At 47.2% G+C, this 27,750-nt stretch overlaps 1 protein-coding gene across 11 annotated transcripts in view; it reads left to right on the forward strand.

Annotated features, from left to right (window-relative positions):
- The window catches only part of LOC140197282 (neuroligin-4, X-linked-like), a 320,059-nt gene that overhangs the window by 83,250 nt on the left and 209,059 nt on the right, over window positions 1–27,750 (forward strand). For 9 of the 11 annotated variants that reach the window (XM_072257209.1, XM_072257205.1, XM_072257206.1 and 6 more), the window contains one exon: window positions 8,784–8,933. In XM_072257209.1, coding sequence (XP_072113310.1) covers window positions 8,784–8,933 — 150 coding nt within the window. Of the gene's footprint in view, window positions 1–6,930; window positions 6,957–8,783; window positions 8,934–27,750 lie in introns of all 11 variants that reach the window. The other 2 variants (XM_072257214.1, XM_072257215.1) reach the window with 2 other exon arrangements.

Genomic DNA, 27,750 nt, shown 5'->3' on the forward strand with positions numbered 1-27,750 from the left:
TGTTGCTTATGGCAATGTACAACATGTCCGTAGATCAGCTGATAGAAAAAAGGGACAATAAAGCACTGTGCCAAGATAATAACAGGCAATATTGGCTAATTCCGATACAGACAGAAACTGAACTATCTAAATTGGTGCCATGATGGCGTAGTGGTTAGTGCACTGCTGTTACATGTGGGAGGGAGGGTCAGAGTTCAGAGTTCAATTTCGATGCCATCTCTCAAGGAATTTGTATTTACTCTTGGTGAACATGTGGGTTTCCTTGCTTTTCTCCACTTTCCCCCCACAGTCCGAATTCGTACTGGGTAGGTTAATTGGGCTTCAAGACGGGTAAGACGAGAGAACACACACCAGTCCTTTAGAAGGATCAGAAGTGGAAGGAGTGAGCAATTTCAATTTCCTGGGTGTCAATATCTCTGAGGATCTCTCCTGGACCCAACATATCCATGCAGCCACAGAGAAGGCTGGACAGCGGCTATATTTCATTAGGAGTTAGAGGAGATTTGGTATGTCACCAAATTTCTACAGGTGTACTGTGAAGAGCATTCTAACCAGCTGCATCACCATCTGGTACAGGGGTGGGGGACACTGCACAGGATTGAAACAAGCTGCAGAGCATTGTAAACTGAGTCACATCCATCCTGGGCACTTGCCTCCATGGTATCCAGAATGTCTTCAAAAACATGCCTCAAAAAGGTGGTGTCCATTATTAAGGATCCCCATCACCCAGGTCATGCCCTGTTTCATTGCTACCATCAGGAAGGAGGTACAGAAGCCTGAAGGCTCACACTCAGCGATTCAGGAACAACTTCTTCCTCTCTGCCATCAGATCTCTGAATGGACATTGAAACCATGAACACTACCTCACTACATTTTTATTTCTATTCTTGCACTACTTATTTAAGTATTTTAAGTATGTTTACTATAATTCACAGTCTTTTTTTCTCATGTATTGCATTGTATTGCTGTCACAAAGTCAACAAATTTCACAATGTGTGCTGGTGATATTACACCTGATTCTGATTCATTGTAAACTGTCCAGTGATTGGTCTAGGGTTACACCTGATTCTGATTCATTGTAAACTGTCCAGTGATTGGTCTAGGGTTAAACCTGATTCTGATTCATTGTAAACTGTCCAGTGATTGGTCTGGGGTTACACCTGATTCTGATTTATTGTAAACTGCCCAGTGATTGGTCTAGGGTTAAATCTGTGAGATGCTGGGGGGCATAACTGGAAGGGCCAGAAGGGTCTACTTGTCCACTGGATTTCTATGTAAATGAGTGAAGTTTGAGAACTTTGTATTGAGTTAGGAAGGCTGGAAAATGAGACACTGTTCTTTGAGCAAGTGTAATAGCGCAGGAGGCTGTAGAGAGTGAGAGAGAGAGTCATAGAATCAGATAAAACTGCTGCACAAAAACAAGCCCTTTGGCCCATAAAGTCCCCTCTGAACTATTATTCTGCCTCGTCCCATCGGCCTGCAACCGGACCATAGTCCTCCCATTCATGTCCTTTGGAACAGGCTTTTTGGATTATACAGATCCGCGAGAATTTAGGTATCATGCACACATCCCCTTTGGATAGAAGAGGAGCTCCCAACCTGCACCCATGGACCACTCAGTTATTGGTAGGGGTCCATGGCATAAAAGTGGTTGGGAGCACATGGGTTAGAAGGGTATTGTCTCATTCTGTTAAGAATCAGGTGTATTATCAGTGAAATATACTGTGAAATTTGTTGTTGTGTGATCGAAGTAGAGTGCAAGATAATAAAAAACTGCTACAAGTTACAATAAAAAGTAAAATTTAAAATTGGAAAAGAGGAGGAAAAGTGAGATAGTGATTATGGTTTCCTGGACCATTCAGAAATCTGGTGACAGAGTGGAAGAAGATGCTGGGTATGAATCTTCAGGGTCCTCAGTGGTCCTAGCAAGAAGGGGGCATGTCTCAGGTGGTGAGGGTCCTCAACGATGGGTGCCACCTTCTTGGGGTGTCAGCTTTTGAAAGTATCCTCTACAGCTGGGAGGCTAGTGCCCATGATGAAGTTGGCTCAGTCTACAACCGTGTGCAGTCGCTTGCAGTCCTGTGCATGGGAGCCTCTGTGCCAGGCTGTGATGTGACCAGTCACAATGCTCTCCACTGGACATCGGCAGAAATTTGCTAATGCCTTTGGTGGTGCATCAGGTCTCCTCAACTCCTAATGAAGTATAGCCACTGGTGTGCAATCTATTTCAATGTTCAAGTTCAAAGTAAATTTTATTATCCAAGTACACATAGGTCACCATACACAACCCTGAAATTCATTTTCCTGTGGGCATACTCAGCAAATCTATAGAATAGTAACTGTAACAGGATCAATGAAAGATCAACCAGAGTGCAGAAGACAACAAACTGTGCAAATGCAAATATAAATAAATAGCAATAAATAACAAGAACATGAGATAATGCGATAACAAGTCCTTAAAGTGAGATAATTGGTTGTGGGAACATTTGAATAATGGGACAAGTGTGTGTAGTTATCCCCTTTTGTTCAAGGACCTGATGATTGAAGGGTAGTAACTATTTTTGAACCTGGTGGTGTGAGTCCTGAGGCTCCTGTTCCTTCTACCTGCCGGCAGCAGAGAGAAGAGAGCATGTCCCGGGTGGTGGGGATCTCTGATGATGGATGCTGCTTTCCTACAACAGCATGTCATGTAGACGTGCTCAATGGCTGGGAGAGGTTTACCTGTGATGTACTGGACTGGATCCAGTACCTTTTGTAAGGTGGCTCCCACAGAGACTGCTCCAACAGTAATGGATAACCTGCAGAATGAGGTTGGTTGAGCTGTTAACGTGGACCAAGGGTATTAGTTGCAAAACTCACCGCGTTTTTCTGTTTCTGTACTTTTCTACCCAATGGCAACTGCAAGAAGAAAGCATAGTCCCAATCTTTGATGATGGATGTTGCCTTCTTGAGGCAGCATCTTCTGTAAATACTGCCAGTGGTGGGGAGGATGTGCCCATGAGGTATTGGTCAGAGTCCGCTACCCTCTGCAGCTTATACATCCCCGCACCTTTGAATAACATGATGTAACCAGTCAGGACTTGCAACAGGAGTCTGCCAGAGAGTTTGTTAGCGTGAAGTGTGGGAGGGAGTGGGGATGGAGGGGAAAGAGTACTGCCTTCTTTATTTTTCACTCTTTTCAGTTTTCTCCCTCTCTTCCCTTTTCAGACCCTCTTCCTCTGCTGCACAGAAAGAGTCCTGGTTGGAGCCAACCAGCTCGCAGCTTTGACTCCAGCTCATCTAGTCAGCCACTCCACAACCAACCAAGTACGCTGTTTGGTTCCAAAGTCTCTCTCTCTGTTTATTTTGTTAACCGACGGGCGAGCTGCCTCTCACTGTAGTGACTTTGCACTGAGGGGAGGGATTAAGATCCGCAGTTTAACTGGAGCTTTTGTAGTGCGCCTTGAGTCGGAGGGGCGTAGGGTTTGTTTCAAGGACACGTGGGCCAGGTAGGGGATGATGCATTGAGAGCAAAGGTGCTTGCTTACAAAGACAGCTGCTCCTGCTGGGATGCCCCTCCACTGGTATCTGGAAAGTGCCTCACAGCAGGCAGAGTTGGAGGAAAGAGCCCCATTTGGGGGCATGGGGCAAAGAATGCCACCCTCACCAGTGAGGGCCAGCCAGAGACAGAGGACCAATCATCAGATCTAGCGGTTCCACCTATCTAAATTCTATTCAGTTCTAAGAAAGGACACCGACACCTCTACTTCTTCAGAAGACTGAGGACATTGGGCCTCTCCCTGATGACCCTTGCCCATCTTTACATAAGTATCATGGCTTGGGATGGCAACTGCTCTGCCCAGGACACAAGAAACTGTAGAGAGTTGTGCATGCAGCTCAGAACATCACAGAATCCAGACCCCACTCCACTCCTCTGCATTGACTCCGTCTATACCTCCTGCTGCCTCGAGAAAGCGGTCAACATAATGAAGGACCACTCCCACCCCAACACGGTCTCTCTCCTGGAAATAATTCGGAAAATGTGTGGCTTGGGTGGTTGGTGATCGGGTTGAGTTGATCTCTGTTCTTGGCAATTTATTCCTCAATGTCTTGTCAACACGCGAGGAGACATCTCTCTGCAAAGTTCCAGACCACAACGCACAAAGTTCACTACACAACCAGTCAGTGACGAGACCTCCTCCCCACATCACATTGAGTTTCTGAAATAGTGAGCAATCAGCTGATTGAAAAGCACATAAAGGCCAAGCGTTCGGGGGACACACCATAATCAACAGCGCACTGATGGTGTCTCCTCGCTTGGTATACGAAACGTTTGCCAGGATGGAAGATCAACTCAATCAAACCAGTATCTCTCGTCCACCCCCACCCCATGATACAAAAACCTGGAAACAACTACCACCAGGCTCAAGAACAGCTCCTGCCCTGCTATTTGCTAAAGATGAACTCTTGATTTCCCAGTCTACCTTGCCATGACCCTTGCACCTTGCCTGCCTACCTGCACTGCCCTTTCTCTGTATTCTGCAGCCTCCTTCTCTTTGAGCTACCTTGATGTATGTAATGGATGAACTATTTAGTATGTGATGATAATAATGAACTGATACAAATGGATGGAGGCCATTTGGTCCATCGAGTTTCCACCGGCTCGCGGAGCAATCTCATCAGTTCCCATTTCCGCACATTATTTCCTATAACTGAACCTCTCCCACATTCCCAGCTGGTCCCCTCCTCACCCACACACATGGGACCCTCAGTTTCTTGCTGCTCACATTATTGATCTGCAGCGTGGCCAGAGCATCTGTTTATTTATTTGGAGATAAAATGCACAACGGGTCCATCTGGCTCATCCAGCCCTTTGCTGCCCAGTAACCCACTGATTTAACCCTAGCCTAATCACGGGAGAATTTACAATGACCAGTTAACCTACCAACCGGTGCGTCTTTGGACTGTGGGAGGAAACCGGAGCACCCGGAGGAATGTACAAACTCCTTATAGAAGGCCCTAGAATTGAACTCCAAACTCTGAGGCCCAAAGCTGTAGTAACCTCACACTAACCACTGTGGTTGCCCGAGTTTACCAATGGCATGGAAATAGTTGGGAGGGAAGGCTGGGATGAAGGTAACAGGACCCTGCAGATGGACCTGAACTGGCCGAGCGAGTGGGTGAGTGTGGAGTTTAACGCGGGCGAGTGTGAGGTTATGCCTTTCAGATTCAGATTCAATTTCATATTCTTATTCAGATTCAGGTTCAGATTCCATTTCAAATTCATATTCATATTCAGATTCAGATTCAGGTGTTTGCTGGTGGGCAATAAAGTTCTTCCCTTGTGTGAAGCTCACAGCGTAAGCAGCATGTACAACAACGATAAATACCAGCAAGTGCAAAACCACTGCAGAATGGCCCCGAGACGGCGGTGTACTCTGAGGCAGTGCCAAGAGAAGGGCAGTGATGGAAAAGGAAGAGTTCAGAGTTCAGGAACATTTACAGGGTGTTGTCAGGACAGGTGGACCTGAGTTATAAGGAAAGATTGAACAGGTTAGAACTTTATTCTTTGCAATGTAGAAGATTGAACGGAGATTTGATAGAGGTATACAAAATTATGAGAGGTGTAGATAGGGTAAATACAAGCAAGCTCTTTCCATTGAGTTTGGGTGGGACTACAACGAGAGATCATTGGTTAAGGGTGAAGGGTAAGAAGTTTAAGGGGACATGAGGGAAAACTTCTTAACTCAGAGGGTTGTGAGAGTGTGGAACGAGCTGCCACCACAAGTGATGCAATGAGAGCTCGGTTTCAACGTTTGAGGGAAGTTTGGATAGGTACATAGATAGCAGGGGTACAGAGGGCTATGGTTGATGGGAGTAGGCAGTTTAAATGGTTCAGCACAGACTAGATGGGTTGAAGGGCCTGTTTCTGTTCCGTAATTTTCTATGAATTTATGATTCTAACGTGGCATCCTCACTGGGAAAAGGATATGAGAGCAGTGACTAGTTCAGGAGCTGACAGCAGTGGGGAAGGAGCTCTTCTTAAGTCCAGTTGTCCGGGCTTTCAAACTCCTGTATCTTCTCTCAGAAGGCAGAAGAGAGAAAGGGAATGGCCATGGTGGTGGTAGGAGGAATATTAAGCAGGTCTTTGATCTAGCAATCCATGATTTAAACCTAGCCTAATCACGGGACAATTTACAATGACCAATACTACTTTGGACTGTGGGAAGAAACCAGAGCACCCAGAGAAAACCCTCGCAGCCATGGGGAGAACATACAAGCGCCTTACTGTGGGATTGAATCCAAACACACCCCCCAACCACCCTCTGTAGCTCAACCAATCTCCTGCACTTCTGGATGTAGTGTTTGTCCACATTTCAAAAGGGTTCTGTCAGTGCTGGAGAAGTCTAGAAAATATTCACCAGGCTAATTCCAAGCATGAAAGGGTTGTCCTATCACCAGTGGTCAAAGAAATTAAATTGGTCAGGTCACATTTAGAGTACTGCTTACAATTCTGGCCGCTCCATTATAGAAAGGAGGTGGAGGCTTAGAAAAGTTGTCAAGAAGAGGGCTACCAGGATTCGAGGGTATGAGCTGTAAGGAGAGGGTTGGACAAACCTAGGTTGTTTTTTCTAGAGTGTTGGAAGCTGAGGGGTGACCTGTTAGAAGTTTACAAAGTAGTCAAATGCGTAGAAAAGGTGGACAATTAGAACATTTTTTTACATTGTACAAATTAGAAATGCACCTGCCTCAGACTTCCTTGGTAAATACAAAGGATTTTGTTAATTTTGAGCGGAATGCAGCTGAAACTTGCTGATAGAGTAAAAGTTGGATGGGCATCTTGGTCGGCAGTGATGAGTTGGGTCGAAACTCCTGCTTCCGCGCTGTAAGACTCTCACTTTCAATGACTCTTAAACGAGTGCATCTCAGCAGTGGCAGGTAACTACAGAGATGTCCAGGATCAGAATCAGAATCAGGTTCAATATCACAGGCTCATGTCATGAAATTTGTTGACTGACAGCAGCACATTGCAATACATAATAAAAACGGTAGATTTCGGTAAGAGGTGTATATAGAATATAAAAGCAAGGATGTAATGTTGAAGCCTTATGAGGCACTGGTGAGGCCTCACTCAGAGTATTGTGAGCAGTTTTGAGCCCCTTATCTAAGAAAGGATGTGCTGAAACTGGAGAGGGTTCTAAGGAGGTTCGTGAAAATGATTCCAGGATTGAAAGGCTTGTCATATGAAGAGCGTTTGATGGCTCTGGGCCCGTGCTCACTGGAATTCAGAAGAATGAGGGGGGACCTCATTGAAACCTATCGAATGTTTAAAGGCCTTCCTTGATAGAGTGGATGTGGAGAGGATGTTTCCTGTGGTGGGGGAGTCTAAGACCAAAGGACACAGCCTCAGAATAGAGGGGTGTCCTTTTAGAACAGCGATGAGGAATTCCTTCAGCTAGAGAGTGAATCTGTGGAATTTGTTGCCACAGGTGGCTGTGGAGGCCAAGTCATTGGTTATATTTAACACAGAGATTGATAGATTCTTATAGATTCTTGATTACTCAGGGCATGAAGGGATACGAAGAGAAGGCAGGAGAATGGGGCTGAGAGAGAAATGGATCAGCCGTGATGAGATAATGGAGAAGACTCAATGGGACAATTGGCCTAATTCTGCTCCGATATTTTATGGTCTTAAGATCTTATATATTCTAATAGCTAAAAGTTAAATGGGAATATTTGAAGATTTCCATCTGAGCTACTCGCACAACTCACCTTCTTAATGGGTCCACAGGAAGGAACAATATTGTATTCAGCTCAGATCTTTTACCAGCTTTGGAATGTGGGAAGAAACTGGAACACCTGGTAGAAACCCACATGCCTTACACACACACACACACACACACACACACACACAATGTCAGGATTGAACCCAGGTCTCTGGTGCTGGGCAGCAGTAGCTGCACTCGCTGTGCCATTCTGCTATACCAGTTGAAACTGTCTGGTGGTCTGGTGTCCCTCGTGGTCCAGTATATTCTGAATCTCTTGTACAGATCTGAAATAGTTAACTACTTCTATCTAACATCTACCTGAGAGCTAATCTTAACAAAGATCTATACTAAAGCGCAGTGAACTAACCTACCGGGGTAACTTTTAAAATCTCAGCTGAGAGTGTTTCTATCTTAGGGGAACTTTGGGTGATGGACTGGGCAGCGTCTACACTTAGCAGGAAGGTTCCCCTACTCAGAGGTGGATGATGAGGGAGGGAGGAAATTCCTGTGATATGGAATTATTTTGTGGCCTGGTACCAGTCAGACCCAAGGGTGCCGGACCAGAGAATTTCCATGGCGTGAACATCTCTAACTGCTCATGATACCAAAAGTGAACAGACTTTGTGTTTGGGGAGTCAGCTCCGATAACATGAGACTGGCAAGAAGAGTTCTCCAGTTCAGAGGGAGATGCTCAGAGGAGAAGCTGGAGTTGGTCAGGTTCCAAAGGTGCCAGATTATAGAGTTCCAACCTGTGGTTCAAAGCAGGGTTCTATAGATTCGCGGGTGGGCAGTACCAGGGCTTGGGTCTGAGGGAGATCTCAAGTCTTCTCAATGAATGAGGGTTGTATGACCTCCTTCTGCTCGATTTCCTATGGTGGGGGGGGAGGGGGGTTCCCATCCTGGGGTCGAAGGGCCCCTTGGTTAATGGTCAGGGTCAATCACATAAAAAAGGTCGGGAGCTCCTGTCCTGTGGGTGAGGCAGCCGGCATTAAACTGAGCAGCGCCTAAGACCTTGCGTGTTCCTCTCTCTTTCAGATATCAGAGACAGCGGTCCCAAGCCGGTGATGATGTTTGTGCATGGAGGATCATACATGGAGGGAACAGGGAACATGTTCGAGGGAAGTGTCTTGGCAAGCTACGGCAACGTTATAGTGGTCACTATCAACTACCGACTCGGCGTACTTGGTAAGAGCCCCATTCCACCTTGGTCTGTGTTGCAGGACCTCCTGTCCACTGAATGTGCTACTGGGTTGTATGATGCATTCACCCATCAAACCCATTCTGACCCTTTGCCCTCAACTAATTGTGTAACAGCGCATCTGTAGTTGCGAACTTCCCATGATTCAGGACATTTACAAAGACAGGTCTGAGAAAAGGGTCCGTAGGATCATTGGGGACCCAGGTCACCCCAACCACAATCTATTCCAGCTCCTACCATCCGGGAAACGGTACCGCAGCATAAAAGCTGGGACCAACAGGCTCCGGGACAGCTTCTTCCACCAGGCCATCAGAGTGATTAACTCACGCTGTTTCTATGTTACATTGACTGTTCTATTTATTATAAATTATTATAAATTACTATGATTGCAGATTGCACATTTAGATGGAGATGTAATGTAAAGATTTTTACTCATGTACAGTATGTGAAGGATTTAAGAAATAAAGTCAATTCATTCATTCAATTCAGAGAAAGTGTAGTGCAGGTAAACGATAGGTGCAAACCTATAAAGGGGTGGATTGTGAGGTCAAGAGCCCAACCTAGCACGATAAGATGGATCCTTGACCTCACAGTCTATCTCATTATGTTCTTGCACCTTATTGTCTGTCTGTGCTACACTTTCTCCGTAACTGTAATACTTTATCGTGGAATTCTGTTATCGGTGCAGGGTCTGTTGTTGTTTGTCATCTATACCAATGATTTGGATAATAATGTGACCAACTGGATCAGCAAATTCGCAAATGACGACAAGATTGGGGGTGTAGTGGACAGCGAGGATGACTACCAGAGCTTCTAGCGGGATCCGGACCAGCTGAAAAATGGGCTAAAAAAATGACAGATGGAACACAATGCAGGAAAATGCAAGGTGTTGCACTTCAGTAGGACCAACCAGGTCTTACACAGTGAATGGCAGGGTAATGAAGAGTCTGGTAGAACAAAGGGAGCTGGGAATACAGGTCCATAATTCATTGAAAGTGGCATCGCAGGTAGATAGGATCGTAAAGAAAGCTTTTGGCACATTGGCCTTCATAAATCAATGTACTGAGTACAGGAAATGGGATGTTATATTGAAGTTGTATAAGATGTTGGTGAGGCCTAATTTGGAGTATTGTGTCACCTACCTACAGAAAAAAATGTATTAAAAAAAAGGTTGAACGAGTACAGAGAAAACACACAAGGTTGTTGCCAGGACTGGAGAAACTAAGTTATTAGAAAAGATTGAATAGTTTAGAAAGTTATTCCTTGGAATATAGAAAATTGAGGGGAGATTTGATTGAGGTATACAAAATTATGAGGGGTATAGATAGGGTAAATGCAAGCAGGCTTTTTCCACTGAGGATGGGTTAGACTACAATTAGAGGTTGTGGGTTAAGTGTGAAAGGTGAAAAGTTTAAGGGGAACATGAGGGGAAACTTCTTCACTCAGATGGCCGTGACCGTCTGGAAAGTGCTGGCAGCACAAGTGTTGCATGTGAGCTCAACCCCAACGTTGAAGAGAAGTTTGAATTGGTACATGGATGGTAGGAATATGGAGGGCTATGGTCCGGTGCAGGTCGATGGGAGTAGGCTCGCCATAGACTAGATGGCTGAAGAGCCTGTTTCTGTTCTGTACTGTGAAATGACTATGACTCTACCTCAATGTACTGTGAGTATTTGAGCTGTATGAAGAGTATGCAACAGAAGCTTTTCACTGTATCTCAGTACATATGACAATAATAAATCAATTCCAATGACAATTCCAAACACTGACAGTTTTAATATATGTTATTTTAATTTATAGTATATTTTATGTATTGCAATGTACTGCTGCTGCAAGAACAAATTTCTTGACATACGTCAATGATAATAAACCTGATTCTTATTCAGATTTCATATCCTTTGATGCTTTGCCTGTTTACCTGACAGTCTGTAACTTGCAGATGCTGGAACTCTGAAATACAATAATATAGGTATCCGTTAGTCTCGTGAGACCATGGATTTGCGCCTTGGAAGGTTTCCAGGACGCAGGCCTGGGCAAGATTGCATGGAAGATCGGCAGTTGCCCATGCTGCAAGTCTCCCCTCTCCACGCCACCGATGTTGTCCAAGGGAAGGGCACTAGGGCCGATACAGCTTGGCACCGGTGTTGTTGCAGAGCAGTGTGTGGTTAAGTGCCTTGCTCAAGCACACAACACGCTGCTTCAGCTGAGGCTCAAACTAGTGACCTTCAGATCACTAGACCAATGCCTTAACCACTTGGCCATGCGCCAACACAATAGAAATACAATAGAAAATCTGCAAAACAGTCTTCAGGTCAGGCAGCATCTGCAGAGAGCGATACGGTCACTGTCCGATCAGAACTGGGAGAGAGAGAGAGAGAGAGAGAGAGAGAGACGGAGGAGGAATGATCCAAGTTGATTTTTAGTGGGAGAGGATCTCACGGAGACATACAGTGTGGAAACAGGCTCTTCGGCACAACGTATCAGAATCAGAATCCGGTTTAATATCACTGGCATATGTCATGAAATTTCTTGGCTTTGTGGCAGCAGTATAATGCAATACATGATAATAACAGAAAAAAAACAATTACATTAAGCATATACATAGTAAATAGTTAAATTAAATAAGTAGTGCAAAAATAGAAATAAAAAGGTAGTGAGGTGGTGTTCATAGGTTCAATGTCAATTTAGGAATCGGATGGCAGAGGGGAAGAAGCTGTTCTTGAATCATTGAGTGTGTGCCTTCAGGCTTCTGTACCTCCTTCCTGATGGTAACAATGAGAACAGGGCATGGCCTGGGTGATGGGGTCCTTAATGATCAACGACACCTTTTTGAGGCATCGCTTCTTGAAGATGTCCTGGATACTGCAGAGGCTCCTGCCCATGATGGAGATGACTAAGTTTGCAATTCTCTTGGAGTTATTTCAGTCCTACACAGCAGCCTCCCATTACCAGACAGTGATGCAGCCAGTCAGAATGTGCTCCACGGCACTCCTGCAGCAATTTGCAGTTAGTCCCTATACTAAGCTGCTGTGCACCCAGACAGGATGCTTTTAATCAAAGGCAAAATTCAAAATAATGCATAAATACTGAGATGATACTAAGGTATGATATCATCTAAGTATTTATGCATTATTTTGTATTTTGAACATGAGTCCTTGAAAGTGAGTCCATAGACTGTCCATTGCTAGTTCTGAATTTCTGAAGCCTGAGAAAAAATTGGTGTGGGTTGTTTGGGACATACTGTAGTGGTGTGCTACACACGGCGCTAGAATAACCACATGTAGTCAGTGAGTTGGAGTTGCGATGAAAGAGATTTATTCAAACTTCGCGGCCTGCTTTAAAGCCTTCCCTGTGGGGAATGCATATTCCCAGACCCTTTCTGCGCGCGGGATTTTCCCCCTGCTGGTGAAGATGGCCTGGCGCCCTTTTTGGGGCCGGCCCTTGCCTGCGCACGCTGTTGTGAGCCGGTTCGTTTGTGCCAGAAAGTGGGTCGCCACATACCCCCCCCCCCACCCGCAGAACCGGCGATACCTCCCCCAGTGTCCACAGTCTGGATCGGCCTCTGTTTGGGAGGTCTGCCCCTGCGCCGCGGTGCCTGAGCCTGGACCGGCTACGCCAAGTCCACATGGGCCGGTTTGAGTCAGTCCACTGTGAAAACCTTCTCTCTCCCCCCAATGTCCAGCACGAACGTGGACCCATTGTTCCTGATCACCTTAAACGGCCCCTCGTAGGGCCGCTGTAGTGGTGCCCAGTGTCCGTCCCGTCGTACAAAAAGAAACTTACAGTTCTGCAGGTCTTTGGGTACACAGGTAGGGCCCTGTCCGTGCTGTGAAGTGGGGATGGGGGCCAGGTTACTGAGCCTCTCACGTAGTCTGTCCAAGACTGCTGTGGGTTCCTCCTCTTGCCCCCTTGGGGCTGGTATGAACTCTCCTGGGACGACCAGGGGTGCGCCGTACACCAACTCGGCCGACGAGGTGTGCAGATCCTCCTTGGGCGCCGTGCGGATTCCGAGCAGGACCCAGGGAAGTTTGTCCACCCAGTTAGGCCCCTCCAGGCGGGCCATGAGAGCCGATTTCAGGTGACGGTGGAAGCGCTCCACTCGTCCGTTCGACTGGGGGCGGTAGGCAGTTGTGTGGTGTAGCTGTGTTCCTAAAAGGCTGGCCATAGCCGACCACAGGCTGGAGGTGAACTGGGTGCCCCTGTTGGAGGTAATGTGGGCTGGTACCCTGAAGCGGGCTACCCAGGTTATGATCAGTGCTCGAGCACAGGAATCGGAGGTGGTGTCGGTGAGCGGGACTGCCTCTGGCCATCTGGTGAACCGGTCTATCATAGTTAGGAGGTACCGCGCTCCTCACGACACTGGCAGGGGGCCCCACGATATCCACATGGATGTGGTCGAACCTCCAGCGGGTGGGTTCGAACCGCTGCGGCGGAGCCTTGGTGTGCCGCTGCACCTTGGCCGATTGGCACTGCATGCACGTTTTGGCCCACTCATTGACCTGTTTACGAAGTCCATGCCACACGAACTTGTTGGCGACCAGCCGGATGGTTGTCCTGATGGAGGGGTGCGCTAAGTTGTGAATGGATTCGAAAACCCGCCGGCGCCAGGCTGCTGGGACGACGGGGCGGGATTGGCCGGTAGCTACGTCACACAGGAGGGTCCTCTCAGCTGGACCTACGGGGAGATCTTGAAGCTGTAAACCGGAGACTGCAGTCCTGTAACTGGGGATCTCAGTCTCTGCCTGCTGTGCCTCTGCCAGCGCTGCATAGTCCACCCCCTGGGACAGGGCCTGTATGGTAGGTCTGGAAAGTGTGTCCGCCACGACGTTGTTCTTTCCAGAGACATGTTGGATGTCCGTCGTGTACTCGGAGATGTAGGACAGATGTCGCTGCTGGCGGGACGAGCAGGGGTCGGACACCTTAGTAAACGCAAAGGTAAGCAGTTTGTGGTCCGTGAACGCGGTGAAGGGCCTACCTTCTAAGAAGTACTTGAAATGCCGGATTGCCAGGTATAGTGCCAATAGCTCCCGGTTGAAAGCACTGTATTTGAGTTTGGGTGGTCGTAGGTGTTTGCTGAAGAACGCCAGGGGTTGCCAGCGACCCTCGATGAGCTGTTCCAGCACTCCACCGACCGCTGTGTTGGATGCGTCCACCGTGAGGGCAGTAGGAACGTCCATTCTGGGGTGCACTAGCATCGCGGCGTTTGCCAAGGCTTCTTTGGTTTTAATGAAAGCGGTTGCGGCCTCTTCGTCCCAGGTAATGTCCTTGCCCTTACCCGACATCAGGGTGAACAGGGGGCGCATGGTTCGGGCTGCTGAGGGGAGGAAACGGTGGTAAAAATTCACCATACCCACGAATTCCTGCAAGCCTTTGATTGTGTTGGGTCGGGGGAAGTTGCGGACCACGTTTACCTTGGCGGGCAGCGGGGTTGCCCCATCTTTAGTAATCCTGTGGCCCAGGAAGTCGATGGTATCGAGTCTGAACTGGCATTTGGCTGGATTGATTGTAAGGCCGAATTCGCTCAGGTGGAAGTAGAGCTGGTGGAGGTGGGACAGATGCTCTTGCCGACTACTGCTGGCTATGAGGATGTCGTCCAAATAGATGAATGCAAAGTCCAGGTCGCGTCCCACCGCGTCCATTAGCCGCTGGAAAGTCTGTGCGGCATTCTTTAGACCAAACGGCATTCGGAGGAATTCGAAAAGTCCGAACGGGGTGCTGTTTTGGGGATGTCGTCCGGATGTACAGGGATTTGATGGTATCCCCGGACGAGGTCTACCTTGGAAAAGATCCTTGCGCCGTGTAGGTTTGCTGCGAAGTCTTGAATGTGCGGCATAGGGTAGCGGTCTGGCATTGTAGCCTCGTTCAGTCTGCGGTAGTCACCGCATGGTCTCCAGCCCCCCGTTGCCTTGGGCACCATGTGAAGGGGGGAGGCCCATGGGCTGTCGGACCGTCGTATGATCCCCAATTCCTCCATCTTCTTGAACTCCTCCTTCGCCAGTCGGAGCTTGTCCGGGGGTAGCCTTCGAGCACGGGTGTGGAGGGGTGGTCCCTGGGTCGGGATGTGGTGCTGTACTCCGTGTCTGGGCATGGCTGCCGTGAACTGCGGTGTCAGTACTGATGGGAAATCCGCCAGGACCCTGGTGAATTCGTCGTCGGACAGCGTGATGGAGTCCAGGTGTGGGGCTGGCAACTGTGCTTCACCCAGGAAGAACGTTTGAAAAGTCTTGGCGTGGACTAATGGCTTCCCTTGCAGGTCAACCAGCAGGCTGTGGGCTCGTAGAAAATCCGCCCCCAGGAGTGGTTGGGCCACGGCGGCCAGTGTGAGGTCGCACGTGAACCGGCTGGAGCTGAACTGTAGCCGCACCATGCGTGTGCCGTAGGTTTGTATTGTGCTGCCATTTGCGGCCCTCAGGGTGGGTCCCGGTTCTCTGTTGCAGGTGTCGTAACTCGTTGGAGGTAAGACGCTGATCTCCGCTCCGGTGTCGACCAGAAAGCGGCGTCCCGACTGGTTGTCCTGATGGCCAGCCGCCGTAGCCATCAGCGGCGGCTGGCCCTGGCGTTTCCCGGGAATTTGCAGGGTGGTCTGCAGTGGCGGGCCTCTGTGCCCCACCGCTGGTGGTAGAAACACCATTGTTCATTGGGCTCCTCACTCCCGTCGCCGGGTTTTGTAGGCTCTGCTGCCGGGCCTGGTCTGGTCTGCCGTTGGGCATGCGGCTTGGTGATCTGTGTGACGGATGCCCCTCTCTCTTTCCTGGCATTCCACAGCGCATCTGCCCGGGCCGCCACCTCCCGGGGGTCGCGGAAATCTGCGTCGGACAGCAGCAGGCATATGTCCTCGGGCAGTTGCTCTAGGAACGCCTGCTCAAACATGAGGCAGGGTTTGTGTCCTTCAGCCAGGGCCAGCATCTTGTTCATTAATGCTGACGGCGGCCTGTCTCCCAAACCATCCAGGTGCATTAAGCGGCGTCCTCGTTCGCGCCGTGAGAGTCCGAAAGTCCTTATGAGCAGGGCTTTGAATGCTGTGTATTTGCCGTTCTCCGGGGGCGACTGTATAAACTCCTCAACTTGTGCAGCTGTCTCCTGGTCGAGTGAGCTCAGCACGTAGTAGTAACGAGTGGACTCCGAGGTTATCTGCCGAATGTGGAATTGTGCTTCTGCTTGTTCGAACCATAATTGGGGTCGCAGCGTCCAGAAGCTTGGCAGTTTTAACGAAACTGCGTGAACAGATGCGGCGTCGGTCATCTCTGGTCCAAATATCGTTTGGGCCGTCGGGGTCACCAATTGTAGCGGTGTGCTACACACAGCGCTAGAATAACCACACGGAGTCGGTGAGTTAGAGTTGCGATGAAAGAGATTCATTCAAACTTCGTGGCCTGCTTTAAAGCCTTCCCGTTCCCGCCCTCCCCGGGTGGGACTACTGTGGGGAATGCATATTCCCAGACCCTTTCTGCGCGCGGGATTTTCCCCCTGCTGGTGAAGATGGCCTGGTGCCCTTTTTGGGGCCGGCCCTCTGCCTGCGTGCACTGTTGTGAGCCGGTTCGTGTGTGCCAGAAAGTGGGTCGCCACAATACCGAATTTCTTTCCTCTCCTCAGTAAGTAGAGATGGCTGTACGTTTGGACCAAGACAGGCTGTTACAGTCCTTCAAATGGTTATTGGACCTGCCTCAACCATTTCCTTTGGCAGCTCATTCCATAGCAGTAGAACAAAGGGATCTGGGAATACAGGTAATTTAAAGTGGCATCACAGGTAGATAGGTTCATAAAGAAAGATTTTGGCACATTGCCCTTCATAAATCAAAGTACTGACTGCAGAGGTTGGGATGATATGTTGAAGTTGTAGAAGACACCGGTGTGGCCGAATTTGGTGCAGTTTTAGTCACCTCCCTATAGGAAAGATGGAAATAGGTTGAATGAGTGCAGAGAAAATGATCAAGGATGTTGCTGGGACTGGAAGACCTGGGTTATAAAGAAAGATTAAATAGGCTCGGACTCTATTCCCTAGAATATAGAAGATTTGATAGAGGTATACAAAATTATGAAGGATATAGATAGAGAAAATGCAAGCAGGCTTTTTCCACTGAGGTTGGGTGAGACCTCATGGGTTAAGGGTGAGACTAGAGGTCATGGGTTAAGGGTGAAAGGTGAAAAGTTTAAGGGAAACATGAGGGGAAACTTCTTCACTCAGAGGGTGGTGAGAGTGTGGAACGAGCTGCCAGCACAAGTGGTGCATGTGAGCTCAATTTCAATGTTTAAGAGAGGCCTGGATAGGCATGTGGATGGGAGGGCTATGGTCCAGGTGCAAGCTGTGGTGTGGCCTGTTTACAGGTGCCAAGGAGAGAGGCATTGGAACCGGTCCACGCTCTACTGGAGGTGTTTTGGCGCGGCATCCGAGCTGGAGTCAGTGCTGCCCCCTGGTGCTTGCTTTGCAGATGACAAACTGTATTGTGTTTGACACCAGATTTCTGCAACATGCGTGGACACAGGGTCTTGGACTATATTTTATTTTGTGTGAACGTATTTTGTTGATATCTTATATATGCTTGCTATCCTATGTATGCCTTGTGCTGTGTGCTATCCTATGTATGCCTTGTGCTGTGTGTGACTGGTGGGACTGTGTTGTGCATCTTGGCCGTGGAGAAACGCTGTTTAGTTTGGCTGTGTTCATGCGTATTCTTGTGTGGTTGAATGACCTTCTAACCTTGAACTTGACCTTCAATCACATCAGTTTGGGGCTGGGGCTTGATGGAGTGCCAGGGGTGGGGTCAATAACCAGAGGAGTTGTGAGAGGAGAGGTTAGTTGGTTTATTATTGTCACATGTTCTAATATACAGTGAAAAGCTTGTTTTGAACACCATTTTGTTTATAGGAGCAGAATTAAGCCATTTTGCCTATTGATACTGCTCCGCCATTTCAATCTGGCTGATCCATTTCTCCTCTCAGCCCCCTCTCTCCCACATTCTCCCCATAACCCTTCATGCCCTGACTAATCAAGAATCTATCAACCACTGCCTTCAATACACACAATGACTTGATCTCCACAGCTGCCTGTGACATCGAATTCCACAGATTCACCACTCTCTGGCTGAAGAAATCCCTCCTGAACTCTGTTCCAAATGAATGCCCCTCTATTCTGAGGCTGTGTCCTCTAGTCTTAGACTCTCCCTCCATAGGAAACATTCTCTCCACATCCACTCTTATCAAAGCCTTTCACCACTTGATATGCTTCAATAAAGTCACCCCTCATTCTTCTGAATTCTAGTGAATAGAGGCCTAGAGCTGTCAAACACTCCTCATAGTCTGTGGGCCAGTAGGGTTGGCCGGTACCATCTGAGGGGAATAATGCTCATAGTGATTTTTGGCAAGGTATCCATCTCTAGAGCTAGAAAATATGTGACAGCATTGCACCAGTAGTAGTTTTATGTGTGCTATCATGCATTTTATAACACTACCGTAAAATAAGCATTTCTGAAAAGTGGTCAATATAAAGTACAACATATATATTTAACCTAGTGGTATTTTGTCATCAGTGATCCCTCAACATTGAAATTTGTCACAATGATAGCTGAGTTCAAGCACTTTTCATCAAATGTTGTGATAAAATTCTACATTGAAAACTATGTCATTGGTGGCACTCGCAGTACAGTGCCCAATTTCAGTAGAGTGAATCATTTCATTTTTAGAAAAATATTAAAACCAGTCCAGCTTGGGATTGTCTGATTCTCTGGAATCTGTTTGCCTTGCAAGTGTCCACACCAGGTTCTTCTTGCAGGCAAGAAGAGCGGCTTCCTTGGTTTCCTGGACACAGTGTTCCCTGGTTGGGAGAGGCTGTGGGCCCGCACGTGCACCTGCTACATATACTTCCAGTTCTTGGTCCTCAGTGGTGACTGATCTCTGCTTCAGTTTCTCAATGTGTGGAAGCTCAGCTCTTGGCAGATGTGGCCCATAGACATTGGCCTGTACCACTATGCCATTGACTCTATGTGAGGTACCCTTTCCAGTGAGAGTTTCCGCAAGTCTGTCGATATTGTCCCATGCAAGATTGGTGAAGACATGAGGCTTGATGGAGGCTGGAAGTACAACTCTCTGGTTGGAGGCTGTTGCTAGCTTTTGGAGACAGAGCAGTGTTGTTCTCTTCAAGTTGGGAGTAAGACACCCCATGCCCAAGCCTGTTCAGTGTTTGGATGAGCTCAGTGTTACCCGTCAATGTTGTTACTGCATAAGGAAGTAGAAGGTTTATGTTGACCACATGTCACAGCATATATTATGTCCTGACTAAATGACTGAACCAGAGCAGTGACTCTCTGTGTTTGAGTCTTGGTGTCAGGATTTCCAGTGAGCAGTCCACCAAGAAGCCGCTCTAGTTGATCTGGTATGGAGGTGTGAGCACTATCTTGCACATCAGAATGCTACCATTGCTGCAATGCCATCACATGTTTTCTAGCACTAGGGGTGTATACCTTGCCAAAAATCAGTATAAAAATTATTCCCCCCAGATGGTACCGGTGGCCCAAATTTGGGGTCCTGGCTCACGGACTATCATATGATATGCCTTTCAATTCTGGGATCATTTTCATGAACCTTCTTTGAACCCTTTCTGATGTCAGCACATCTTTCTTAGATAAGGGGTCCAAAACTCCTCAGAATACTCTGTGAGGCCTCACCAGTGATTTATACAGCCTCAACATTACATCATTGCTTCTATATTCTAGTCCTCTTGAAATGAATGCTAACACTGCATTTGCCTTCCTCACCACCCAGTCAATCTGCAAGTTAACCAAGACCTATCTTCATTTTGGTGTCTTCCCCCTTCCTTTCCAGTCTTGGTGAAGGGTCTCGGCCCGAAACGTCGACTGTTGATTCATTTCCATAGATGCTGCCTGACCTGCTGAGTTCCTCCAGCATTTTGTGTTCGTTACTCTGGATTTACAGCACCTCTCATGTTTATCTTTGATTATGCTGGCTTTTTTAATGAGGCAGTGAGATGTATAGACGTAGTCCATAGAGGGAAGGCTGGTTTCTGTGATGTACTGTGTAGGGAGGTGGCAAATTCAGGAATCAGAATCAGGTTTAATATCACTGATGTACATCATGAAATTTGTTATCTTTGTGGCAGCAGTACAATCCAATACTAAAAATAAATTGTGAATTACAGTAATATATATTAAAAATGTTAAATTAAATAAGTAGTGCAAAAATAGAAATAAAAAACGTGGTGAGGTAGTGTTCGTGGGTTCAATGTCCATTCAGAAATCAGATGGCAGAGGGGCGGAAGCTGTTCCTGAATCACTGAGTGTGTGTCTTCAGGTTTCTGTACCTCCTTCCTGATGGTAGCAACGAGAAGAGGGCATGTCCCGGGTGATGAGGTCCTTAATAATGGATGCCACCTTTTTGAGGCATTGCTCCTTGAAGATGTCCTGGATACTACGGAGGCCAGTGCCCATGCTGGAGCTGACTGAGCTTACAACTCTCTGCAGTTTATTTTGATCCTGTGCAGTGACCCCCCCCCTCACCCCACCCCCTATACTAGATGGTGATGCAACCAGTTAGAATGCTGTCCACGGTATATCTGTATAAATTTGTGAGTGTCTTTGGTGACATACCAAATCTCCTCAAACTCCTGATGAAATGTCATCACTGTTGTGCCTTCTTTGTAAGCATATCAATATGTTGTGTCCAGGTTAGATCCTCAGAGTTATTGACAGCCAGGAACTCGAAATTGCTCACTCTCTCCACTTCTGATCCCTCGATGAGGACTGGTGTGTGCTCCCTCATTTACCCTTTCTAAAGTCCGCACTCAGTTCTTTGGTCTTACTGACATTGAGTGTAAGGTTGCTGTGACACCACTTAGACAGCTGATCTATAGGGTATAGGAAGGAGAGGATTGCAACATGTGAAAGAATAGGCTTCCAAAATGAACGTGTGGGAATGGGACTTGCAGGAATGCCGTGGGGTCTGGAATTTTTCCACTGAGTGTGGAAGGTTGTAAAAGGTGTTTAGGAACTGGAAATATTTACAATGTAATCTTCTCAAAGTTAAAAGTATTTTCATGGTGTAATTGAGGTTTTTAATTCAGACTAGGTAGTGGGATTGAAGTGGCTGTGATGAGATTTGAACTCCTGACCCTAACCTATTAATTGAGGTGTCTGAGCCAAAAATAGAAGCGATTCTAAAACTGGCCTGTGATAGCTGGTTAGCCCTGCAGATTCACAGCCACTTCAATCCCACTACCTAGTCTGAATTAAAAACCTCAATTACACCATGAAAATACTTTTAACTTTGAGAAGATTACACTGTAAACATTTCCAGCAATCAGTGATACAGCTCTCCCAGACTCTCCTCAGTCTTATGCTTCAGCCCCCATCACTTTATTATTTCTTTTAATTTAGAGACTGAGTGCAGAATAGGCACTCCAAGCCCTGCCACGCAACAACCCTAGCCTAATCACGGGGCAGTTTACAATGACCAATTAGCCTACTAACCGGTGTGTCTTTGGATTGTGGGAGGAAACCCACACACTCCACGGGGAGACGTATAAACTCCTTACAAAGGACACTGGTATTAGACTCTGAACTCCGGTGCCCCGAGCTGTAATAGCGTCATGATAACCGCTACTCTACTGTGCCTCTTTCTCTTGACTCAGTCTCTTTCAACTCAACACCACGTATTTCTCTCTCTCCCTCTGTCAGTTCATTTCAAGTCAAGTCAAGTTTATTGTCATTTAACTGGATGCACGTGTACCGTCAAACGAGACAACGTTTCTCTGAACCAGGCTGTAAAGCACAGTAGTACACGTAACGCACATTTAAAACAATAACTCAGGAAAATAAGAATTAAATCTATAAATGATTTACCCACAGTTAAACAAAGTAAAGTGCATAAATTAAATATTGTCGGGTACATTACAAATTATCCAGTGATACTTCAAATGCGATGTGGCAGGGAGTTCAGATGTCTAATGGCCTGAGGGAAGAAACTGTTTCCCATCCTGACCGTTCTTGTCTTTCTGCATCGGAGTCTCCTGACTGATGGTAGAAAGTCAGAGGATGCTGTATGGATGGGTGGGATCCTTGATAATACTAAGTGTCCTGCATACACTGTTCCTGATAAATGTCCCCGATGGATGGTAGGGAGACCCCAGTGATCCTCTCAGCTGTTCTCACAGCCCTTTGTAGGGACTTCCGGTCCGATGCTCGGCTGCTCCCATACCAGATGGAGATGCAGCTTGTCAGGACAATCTCAGTGGTGCTCCTGTAAAATGCAGTTAAGATATGTCATCACCTTTCTGGGGACTATTTTCTCTGTTTCCCCGCCGCAGTATCCTCTCTTGGAATCAGAAACAGGCTTATTATCACTGACATATGTTGTGAAATTTGCTGTTCTGTGGCAGCAGTGCAGTGCAAGACATATTTAAAAATATTACTTTTAGTTACGATAAAAATTAAACAGTGTAAAAGATGAAAATGAGGTAGTGTTCATGGGTTCAATATCCATTCAGAAATCTGATAATGGAGGGAAGAAGCTGTTCCTGAATTGCTGAGTGTGAGCCTTCAGGCTCCTGTAACTCCTTCCTGATGGTAACAGTGAGAAGAGGGCATGTCCTGGGGCGATGGAGGTTCAGATGGGGAGGCTCTATTTCTCTTTCTCTTTCTTAATTTTGTCTGTTTCCTTCATTGACTCTTCCTCTTTGTTCTTTCCCCTTTGTTTCTCTGTTTCTCATTCTCTCTCTTTCTATTTCTTTCTCTTTTCCCTCTCTCTCTTTGCCATTCTCTTTATCTTCTCTCTATTCTGTCTTTCTCATTCCTTCTCTAGCCCTCTCAATTCTTTTTCTGTTTTCTTCCCTCCTCTGCTTTCTCCATACTCCCTTGTTCATTCCTTTTTATTCTTCTTCACTCTTCTTTATATTCTCTCTCTGTCTCGCTCTTCTCTTTGTTTCTCGCTGTCTCTCCCTCTCTCTTTCTCTGTCTCTGTCTCTTTCTGTCTCTCTCTCTCTCTCTCATCTCTTTCTCACTGCTTCTCCCTCTGTCTGCCTCTGTCCCCATTTCTTTTCCTCTCCCCCCTCTTCCCCACTCTCACCCTTCGCTTTCCCTCCATCTCTCTCTCTTTATCTCTCTCAACCTCTCACCCCTCTCTTTATCTTTTTCTCCTTTCTCCTCCTCCCTCACTTCCCCTCTTTTGTCTCTCTCTCTCCCCCTCAATCCCTCTGGCAACCCCTCCTGTCCTGTCTCTCATCTCTCTCCCTCTCTCCCTGCCTCTTGTATATATCTCTGTCTGTCTGTCTCTCTTCCCCCCCACTCTCTCTCTGCCTCTCCTGTCTCTCTCACACTCTCTTGTTCCTCTCTTTAATCTTTGACTGAAGCAGACTACACCGACTCCCATATACTGATACCAGATCTTGACACAACATGCCTACAAGTGAACCTGATCGTTTACAGCCCCCTGTCTGTTGACAGCCTCGTCAAACACGAGTGCAGAGGCAGAGCCTGATGACTCACACGGCAGTGACCTAGCGCTTTCACAGAAGCTGACACCCGGGATGGTCTCATCACTGCTAAACTGAGGCGCGGTGTGGCCAGCCGTTCACTCAGGTGGGCAGTCGATGCAGAAGAAGAGCAAACTCCGGACACTCAAAGCCCCTTAGGAGAAGTAACGTGACAGCCCAGACCGACACCCTGCTCCATTCTTAGAGATGGCCTGGGCTTATTCTTGTTCCATGTTCCCAGATACAGGGACCAGCTTTTGTTTGCGTGCTCATCCAGACAAACGTAATGAGGAAAACAGAATGCAAATTATAGTTTGTTCACTTGTTTATTTAGAAATATGGTAGACAACAAGCCCTTTCAGCCCTTTGAGCGGGGCCGGTGGTGGGGGTCCTTGACGATGGATGCTGCGTTCCTGTGGCAGCGTTTCATATAGATGTGATCAGTGGTGGTGAGGGCTTTGCTTTTGATGGACTGGGCCAGTATCCACTACTTTTTGTAGGACTTTCTGTTCAAGGGCATTGGTGTTTCCATACCAATGCGACCGTGACAGAGTTTCGTGGAGATGTGCTCGGTGGTTGGGAGGGTTTTACCCGTGACGTAGTGGGCCGTATCAAAGTGACTATTGGAAGGGAAACGCAGCTGTGCTGACTGAGCAGGGCTGTGGGAAGTGGGAGAGAGAGCATCGTCAAGGACTAGAGCTGCTTGTCTAATGTAGGGAGGAAAGGTTTGTATACCACATGCTTGCCTTCGTCGGTCTGGGCATTGACTGTAAGAGTTATGAATCACGTTGCAGCTTATAAAACTTTGATTAGGCTACACTTGGAGAACTGTGAGCATCTCTGGTTGCCCCATCATGGAAAGGATGTGGAGGCCTCAGAAGGGGTGCAGAAGCGGTGGATTACTAGCTATAAGGAGAGCTTAAAGCCCGGGTTTCCAACCTGGGGTCCACAGACCCCTCGGTTAGTGGTAAGACTCCAAGAGGAGTTTAAGAGGGTGTTACTAAAATGCAGGGAATTGAGGGATCTGGATCATGGGCAAGCAGAAGAGATTACTTTTAAGCAACACACATAAAAGTTGCTGGTGAACGCAGCAGGCCAGGCAGCATCTCTAGGAAGAGGTGTAGTCGACGTTTCAGGCCGAGACCCTTCGTCAGGACTAACTGAAGGAAGAGTGAGTAAGGGATTTGAAAGTGGGAGGGGGAGGGGGAGATCCAAAATGATAGGAGAAGACAGGAGGGGGAGGGATGGAGCCAAGAGCTGGACAGGTGATAGGCAAAAGGGGATACGAGAGGATCATGGGACAGGAGGTCTGGGAAGAAAGACAAGGGGGGGGGGACCCAGAGGATGGGCAAGGGGTATATTCAGAGGGACAGAGGGAGAAAAAGGAGAGTGAGAGAAAGAATGTGTGTATAAAAATAAGTAACAGATGGGGTACGATGGGGAGGTGGGGCATTAGCGGAAGTTAGAGAAGTCGATGTTCACGCCATCAGGTTGGAGGCTACCCAGACGGAATATAATGTGTTGTTCTTCCAACCTGAGTGTGGCTTCATCTTTATAGTAGAGGAGGCCGTGGAAAGACATATCAGAATGGGAATGGGATGTGGAATTAAAATGTGTGGCCACTGGGAGATCCTGCTTTCTCTGGCGGACAGAGCGTAGGTGTTCAGCAAAGCGGTCTCCCAGTCTGCGTCGGGTCTCGCCAATATATAAAAGGCCACATCGGGAGCACCGGACGCAGTATATCACCCCAGCCGACTCACAGGTGAAGTGTCACCTCACCTGGAAGGACTGTCTGGGGCCCTGAGTGGTGGTAAGGGAGGAAGTTTAAGGGCATGTGTAGCACTTGTTCCGCTTACATGGATAAGATTACTTTTAATTTGGTTTGGCGGTCAGCATTGCCATGCTGGCCGAAGGACCTGTTCTTGTGCTGTACTGTTCTATAATATAGAAATCAAATTCGGCTAATTGGCTCATAGAGTCTGCTCCGCATGGCTGATCCGTTTCCCTTTTAGCCCAGTCTCCTGCCTTCCCCCGTATCCCTGTCTGCCCAGACAAATCAAGAGTCCCTGCCTTAAATATACCCAGTGACTCAGCCTCTATAATGAATTGCTGCCTGTGGCAATGAATGCCACTGATTCACCACTTCTGGCTAAAGAAATTCCTCCTCACCTCCGTTCTAAATGGACATCCCTCTATTCTGAGGCTGTGTCCTCTGGTCTTAGACTCCTCTACATCCTCTCCACATCCGGCCTATCAAGGGCTTTCAACATTCGATAGGTTTCAATGCGGTCACCCCTCATTCTTCTGAACTCCAGTGAATACAGGCCCAAAGCCATCAAGCATTCTTCATATGACAAGCCATCCAATCCTGAAATCATTTTCGTGAACCTCCTTTGAACCCTCTCCAATGTCAGCACATCCCTTCTTAGATAAGGGGCCAAAAACTACTCTCAATACTCCAAGTGAGACCTCACCAGTGCTTTATAAAGGATTAAAATTACATCCTTGATTTTGTATTCAAGTCCTCTTGAAATGAATGCTAACATCACATTTGCCTTACTCACCATTGACTCAACCTTTCGGGAATCCTGCACGAGGACTCCCAAGTCCCTTTGCACCTCAGATCTTTGAATTTTCTCTCCATTTAGAAAGTAATCTATACTTCCATTTCTTCTACCAAAGTGCATGACCATACACTTGGCGATACTGTATTTCATTTACCACTTCTTTGTCCTTTCTCTACTTCCTCAAAACTACCTGCTCCTCATCCAAGTCGTTGACATATAAAGTAAAAAGAAATGGTTCCTAACACCACTTGGAGTTGCCCAACCCAGCTTGGCTGACAGGGAGGGAGTCCATGGAGGCGTACCACAGAGGAGCAGGAAGAGACCTCCGCATGACTCAAGCGTGCTCCTCCATTCGATGAGATCACAGCCATCCTGTCTGCGCACACGAGAGGCTCCTGCATCAATTACAGGGGGCCAAAGTTATAAGAGGCAGAGATGGGGGTGCACAATTGGGGTACAGGGCACAACTTTAAGATGAGACGGGAAAGGTTTAAAGGAGATGTGTGGGGCAAAGTTTTTCATGTGGAGAGTCTGAATTGGGTTCCAGGAGTAGTGGTAGAGGCAGATACAATAGTGGTGTTTAACACCACTGGTGGTAGTTATATTGTATTTCTTTATTTTCTTGTAAATGCCTGCATGAAAATGAATCTCAAAGTAGTATACAGAGGCAAATACATTCTTTGATATAAAATTTAGACTATGAGCAAAATTAGGCCATTTGGCCCATCATGTCTGCTCCGCCGTTTCATCATGGCTGATCCATTTCCCTCTCGGCCCCAGTCTCCTGCCTTCTCCCCGCAACCCTTCATGTCCTGACTAATCGAGAACCTATCAACCTCTGCCTTAAATATGCCCAATGACTGGCCACCACAGCCATCAGTGGCAATGAATTCCACTGATACATCACTCTCTGGTTGAATAAATTCCTCCTCATCTCCGTTCTAAGTAAATCTCCCTCTGTTCTGAGGCTGTGCTCTCTGGTCCTACCATAGGAAACATCTTCTTCACATCCACTTCAACATTCAATAGGTTTCAATGAGATTCCCCCCTCATTCCTCTAAATTCCAGTGAGTACAGGCCCAGAGCCATCCAACACTTCTCATATGATAACCCTTTCAATCCTGGAATCAGTCCCATGAGCCTCCGTAGAACCCTCTCCAATATCAGCACATCCTTTCTAAGATAAGGGGCCCAAAACTGCTCACAATACTCCTAGTGAGGCCTCACCAGTGCTTTATAAAGTCTCAACATTACATCCTTGCTTTTTATATTCTTGAACTCTTGAAATGAATGCTAACACTACGTTCACAGTTTAAGAGGCTGTCAGACAGACACATGAATGTGCAAGGAACAGAGACGTGGACCTTGTGTAAACTGCAGGGACTAAGTTAATCAGGTGTTTATTACTCGTTTAATTAAAACTGTGGGCCAAAGGGCCTCCTCTTGTGCTGTACTGTTCTATGTTCTATGTGCCTGCAATCGTCCGCCGGGGTGGTAGTGGAGACAGAAACAATGGAGGCATTCAAGAGGCTTGTAGACAGATGAATATGCAGGAAATGCAGGGATATTGACCATTTACAGGCAGATGGGATCAGCTAGACTGACATCATGTTGATGGGCCAAAGGGCCTGTTCCTATGTTGTACTGTAGAACAGAGAAACAAAATGCAAATCAAACTGTGGATCAGGCCTACAGTAGGCCCCGAATGAAGCCTGGGCTCCTTTTCATGGTTGTTTTACTCTTTCATCGAAAACAAAA

The sequence above is a fragment of the Mobula birostris genome, chromosome 5 (genome assembly GCF_030028105.1).
Source record: "Mobula birostris isolate sMobBir1 chromosome 5, sMobBir1.hap1, whole genome shotgun sequence".
NCBI classification, from domain to species: domain Eukaryota; kingdom Metazoa; phylum Chordata; class Chondrichthyes; order Myliobatiformes; family Myliobatidae; genus Mobula; species Mobula birostris.